Here is a 5,784-nt window from a genome sequence, read left to right as displayed (position 1 = left end):
GCGGGCTGGGCGGGCTGGGCGGGCTGGGCGGGGCCCACCCGGGGTGATTATCCCTGGGGTGACCCTCCGTGCACCCCGCAGCCCCACGCGGAGGGCGCCTTTCGCCGCGGCCCGGGACTGAACCTGACCAGCGGCCAGTACACCGCGCCGGTGGCCGGCTTCTATGCGCTCGCCGCCACGCTGCACGTGGGTGAGGCCCGAGGCCTGGGGGCGCTGCCTGCTGCCCGCTGCCCTGGCCCGACGCCCATCTCGGTGACCACGACCTGTCCTCTCCGCAGCCGTTGGGGAGCAGCCCAGGCGGGGGCCGCCGCGACCCCGGGACCGCCTGCGCCTGCTGATCTGCATCCAGTCCCTTTGCCAGCACAATGCGTGAGTGGGCCTCACAACCATGGCTGCCGCACCCAGACCCCTTCCAGCATAAAGACCCTTCCCCCTCGATTCCCGTCGCCCCTAGGACGTGAGGGACCCTGGCACCATCCTGCCCCAACTCCTTCCCAGGACCTAGGTTCCCTGGCCCTTCCCTGTTCTGCTTCCGTCCTGTCTCCTGATTCTAGGACTCTCAGAGGACAATTGGAACACCACAAGCCCCTCTTTTCGGTCACTCTGCCAAACCCTCACCTATGAATTTCCCCCAGTGACTTAAGTTCTAGTGTCTCATGAGGACAGGGACTGCCCACACCTGCTGTTCCCCCCCACCCGCACCTAGAATAGGGGCTAGGCACAGAGCTCTCTGCACAGGTGGAGGAGAATGTCTGCCTTCTTAGTTTGGCTTTGATTTCCTGGAGCTGTTGGCTTTCTGTGTCACCTGCTGTCACACTCCCATCTTACCCCGCACCTGTTTCCCGTCAGGGCAAGGACACTGCTGCCCCTTCTATGGTCCCAGCTGGAAGTACGCCTTACGTTCTCTTTCCTCTGAGGACCCAGTTCAAACACCACCTCCTAGGGTTGATGGGCCTGGGCCAGGCACTTGGCTAGGTGTAGTGTTGGTCATCTGACGATTGCTGCTGAGGGCAGTGAGTGAAGCTGATGGTGTCTGGGGATGGGCTGACCCTCTTTCTATCTTGGGTACAGCTCCCTGGAGACCGTCCTGGGGATGGAGAACAGCAGTGAGCTCTTCACCATTTCAGTCAACGGTGTCCTGTATCTGCAGGTGTGTGGGGCTGTGGTGGTTGTGCAGGGGTCGGGGGTGGTGGCAGGTGCTTAGGGTTGGGCACTGCACCCTCAGACGCCCAAGTGCTGGTGCTGGCTTGGAAAGAGCCAGGTTTCGGGTTCCATTCTCCCTCCAATGCCTGCCCTTCCCTAGGCCAATCTCTAAGCAGCTCTACCACTTTCAGACCTTGCAAGCACCCGGTGCTACTGCGGTGGTGCCTCCAACCATCCAGGCTCTCCATGGGGCCGGGCAGAACAGTGTGATGACCATGTCCTCTGAGACTGAGATGCCCAATTCATAGTAATTTTCTGCATGAAACCTAAATGAGTTTTATTTTGCTAGTGACAGAAGTGGATTTACTAAAAGATCAGAGTGGGAAATGTTGAGTGTCCACGCGGTCTCAGCTCTGAGGTGAACTCTGCCATTGCTCCTAACCTGCCTCAACTCCAGGCCGGGTGGTTTGGCTCAAGCCAGACGTGGTGCTGGGAGCATGAGGTCTATTGAACTCAAATGTACATGCTCTGCCTGGGTCTTCAGATGCAGGTTCCCTGGGTAGGTCCCCAGTCCTCATTCTGGGAGTTTGTAGGGAATGTGATGCTAATGGTGTGTGGACCACACTGGGGCAGACAGGCCAGACCAACACTCTCAAGATGGCTTTGCTTGACCAGGGTAAACCTGTGAGGCAAGCCCTGCAGCAGAGGAAGCTTCTGGTCTCTTGGACCCCACCCTGGCCAACCAGGGGCTTGCTCCCACACACTCAGCTGTGGAACACTGGAAAGTACTAGAATAAGAGCCAGGGGTGCTGGGTCTGGGTGCAAGACCCACAGAGCACTTGCTCTGGACCTAGGTCTGGTCCCTTTCCATGTGTGGACACTGGTCTGTAGGGCACACTGCAGGCTGTTGAGGGCCTCTACTACAGGGCAGGCCTGATGCCTGACAGGTACCCTTCCTTGCAGACAGGGCAGTACACCTCAGTCTTTTTGGACAATGCCAGCGGCTCCTCCATCACGGTGCGCAGTGGCTCCCACTTCAGTGCTGTCCTTCTGGGTGTGTGAGCAGTTGTTGCAGGTTCTTACCCCCACCAGGCAAACCGAGCAGAGGTCCTGATTTCTACAGTGTCAAGTGACAGTGGCCCTGTGCAGAAGGAAGCCCACTTGGACCTCTGTGGATGACTCCCAGCATGGCCACCTCTGGCATTTCTGCAGAGGTGATGGAAGTAGGCTGTCCCAGAACCAGCAGCAACTTCTCAATGTCCTGAGCCCTGCTTGGCTATCCTGGAACTGTCCCCAGCTGCAGGGCTAGGGCCTCTTGTGCTCCTTTGTGGCCCCATACAGCCCCAAATCCCTTTCCCAGCCTCTCCAGCACTCTGCAGAGTTCTAGTAGGGCCACTGCCTGAAAGAGGGTCAGCCTGCATGCAGCTAGGCCAAGGGGAGTGACTGCATCACCTTAGTCCTCAGAGGAAAGCCAAGGTCATCTTGGCCATGCACACTGCCCATTTGGGTTCCTGGGCATGCCCTGCCTGTCCTGCAGCCTCAGGAACCTAGGGTTGCTGAAGAGAGACCTCGAGGGGCCAGTTTCTACTTCTGGTGCAACCAGGATGAACTACAGGTCCCCTGATGGGCACTCTAGCAAATGGGCATTATACTCCCCTCCGTCCCTTTCAGATATAGCCACCCTCAAGCTCCATAGAGGCTGCCAGCCACTAGACCCCTTTCCCAACCCCTCTGAGGTTCTGGCTCATTGCTAAGACCCACCACCAAGCACAGGTCAGAGCACAATTATGCACACTGGAGATGCCTACCTGCTCATGAGCTTCCCTGAGAGGCCAGCTCCTAATGCGAGGGTGGAGAGGGTGCTACCCAAGAGAAGCAGGGCTGGCCCCCAATAAGCAGTGGAGAGGGACAGGCCTTCCGCAGTGACCTCCAAGGCCCCCACTGCCTGAGAAAGAGTTGATAGCCTACCCACATCCATACCCTTGGGCTACGTGGAACCTAGTGCTTCGGGATCTCAGGCACCAACCTGCCTAGCAGGAGTACCCCAGTGTGGGAGAGGAGACAGCAGCCACAGTCATTATTCTTTCAGCTGGCCTCAGAATGAGGTGGCCAGAGGCAGCCAATGAGACAGCTTCCTTGCCCACTTCACAATCACACCTCTTCCCCAGCCAGGCTGCTGACGCCCGGCAACAGGTAAACCAAGGGCTAGCCTGACCCAATTCTCAGTAGGGCTTGTACCCACCCTACCAGGAAGCAGCAGGCTGGCCTGGGTCCTGACTCCCTGGCATTTTGATAAGGACATGGGGTGGCCACGCCCTTCTCTGGATTTCACTTTGTATCCAGCACGCACAGACATTTTAGAGAAGTTATCTTTTGCTCTTCAAAAAGCCACATACGCACATATCTCACCTTTTCAACATAACTGTGTTATGCAGCAATTTAAAGTATTTATAATATTGCCAGGAAGACAGTTTTTATGTAACTGAGGTGTTATGGGATCAAAGCTGTAACAGAAGGCATACCTGACCTTCAGGACTTTCACCTTTCAGCTCAGGCTCACCAAGGACCATGAGGGGTGAGCTCTGGAAGGCGAGGGAGATGCCTGCAGTCTTGGGGCTCTCCTCGGAGGTGGCAGAGAGGACCTTGCTAGCCAAGGAGACCATAGTGCCAAGCCTCTCTCAGAAGGAACAGTGGCACCTGAGGGTACAAGCCACAGCACAGCCTTTGGGGCACTGAACGCCCCCCCAATGTGCTGCAGGAAGAATGTGTTAAATTGTTATGACCAGGCGTGGCGAGGCGGCATCGTGGCCAGCCTTTAATCCCACCATTTGGGATGCAGATGCAGGTGGTTCTGTGAGATTGAGGCCAGCCTGGTCTACTGAGTTCTAAGCCACCTGGGGCTACAGGGAATAGTCTGTCAACAAATAAAAACTATGCTTTCTGATAAGGCACTGAAGTCCTTATTTACTGTTGTCTAGTCTCCAAGCAAGAACAGATTCCTGGCTTACTCCCTAGGGAAGGAGGCAGCACTGACATTTTTTTTTTTTTTTTAATGTGTATGAATGTTTTGCCTACAATGTATGTTAAGTGCACCATGTTCATAGAATGTCCACAGAGGCCAGAAGAGGGCATCAGATTCCCTTGAACTATTTACCACTATTGTGAGCTGCCATGTGGGTATTGGGAACCAAACCTGTATCCTCCGCAAAAGCAGCCAGTGCTCTTAACCTCTGAGCCATCTTTCCAGCCCCTCTTTAAGTTACTTTTTAGTTTATTTTTGTCTTTTTGAGACAAGGTCTTCCCTGTAGCCCCAGCTGACCTGGAACTCCCTGTGTAGACCAGGCTGGCCTTGAACTCACAGAGCTCTGCCTCCCAAGCGCTGGGATTAAAGACATGCGCCACCAAGTCCAGCTGACAACCTTTGGGAGTTGGCGCTCTCCTTCCATCATGAGGGTCCCAGAGATCAAGCTCAGGCCCTCAGACTGGCAGTAAGTGCCTTTATCAGCTGAGCCATCTCACCAGCCCATTAGTTTTTTTAAAAAGCTTTTTTGTACATAGTAGATATGGGTATGTATGTGTTCACATGCATGTGGAGGCCAGAGGTCAACATTAGTGCTCCTCAGGAGCTATCCACCTTGTTCTGTGGAGAAAGAATTTTCACTAGGACTTGAGTGCAAGTCCAAGGGACCCTCCTGTCCCAGCCTCCCCTGTGCCGGGATTACGTGTGCCCCCACACCTGGCTTTTTATGTGGGTGCTAGGGATCAAACTCAGTCCTCATGCTTACGTGGCAGGCACTTTCACCAACTGAGCTCTCTCCCCAGCTCCCCATGCTTTTTTTGATGCAGGGCCTCATGGAACCTGGCTATATAGCTGCAGATGGCCTTCAATTTCTGATCCTCCAGCTTCCACCTCCCAAGTGCTGGGATCACAGGTGTGTACTACCAGGCCTGGTTGTACAGCACTGGGGACGGAACCCAGAGTTTGTGCCTACTGGGAAAGTACTCTGCCAACAGCTACATCCTTTCAGTTTTGGAGACAGTCTTGCTATGTATCGTAGGCTGGCCTACAGCATACATGGGATCCTCCTATCTGCCTCCTGAGTGCCATCACCAATACGGTACACCTTAGGCCAGCAGAGCCAACCCCTTGACTGTCCTGCGATGTGGCAGTAGGTCTGAGGGTGTGGTGGGTAGTGGTGTGATGGCTCAACACACCATGGCTACTTGACACTGAGGTGAAACCCAGGGCTACATAGTCCTTACCCAGGGTTCATGTCTTCAAGGGAATAGGCATAAGCTGGATTCAGCCATTTCTGGGAACCTGGCAACCTTGCACTCCATCTGGAAAACTCCTGCATGGGCCCAGGTCCTGCCAAGCCTGGGCTCCTGCTCTCAATGTTCACACATTCTCTGTGTGGGAAACAGTACAGCCTGAGGCTCTGGTCCTGGCTTTGTTCAGAAGTCCTACTTCCTGAAAGGGATCATTAAGAGGGTGAGAGCATGTGGACTAGGTAACAGGCCATCATGGGCCTGTCCAAGAAGTCCACAAGAGAGTTCTGATAAGACCCAGAGCACATTCCAAAGCAAGCCCAGTTAACTCAAGGCCAGTCGCTCAAAGCACAATAAGGGAACTAAAAAGAC

The 5,784-nt window shown here is 54.9% G+C and overlaps 1 protein-coding gene across 3 annotated transcripts in view; it reads left to right on the top strand.

The window, feature by feature from the left end:
* Erfe (erythroferrone) overlaps positions 1-4,155 on the top strand; it is an 8,714-nt gene extending 4,559 nt beyond the window's left edge. The window contains exons 5-8 of one of the 3 annotated variants that reach the window (XM_029563249.1): positions 82-190; positions 279-369; positions 1,072-1,150; positions 3,693-4,155. In XM_029563249.1, coding sequence (XP_029419109.1) covers positions 82-190; positions 279-369; positions 1,072-1,150; positions 3,693-3,722 — 309 coding nt within the window. In that variant the 3' untranslated portion in view covers positions 3,723-4,155. Of the gene's footprint in view, positions 1-81; positions 370-1,071; positions 1,151-2,106; positions 3,536-3,692 lie in introns of those variants that run through there. The other 2 variants (XM_008832472.2, XM_029563248.1) reach the window with 2 other exon arrangements.
* Positions 4,156-5,784: the final 1,629 nt, after the last annotated feature.

Source organism: Nannospalax galili, unplaced genomic scaffold (assembly GCF_000622305.1).
Source record: "Nannospalax galili isolate Female #2095 unplaced genomic scaffold, S.galili_v1.0 scaffold1536, whole genome shotgun sequence".
Lineage (NCBI taxonomy): Eukaryota > Metazoa > Chordata > Mammalia > Rodentia > Spalacidae > Nannospalax > Nannospalax galili.
This window is presented reverse-complemented; position numbering and strand designations above follow the sequence as displayed.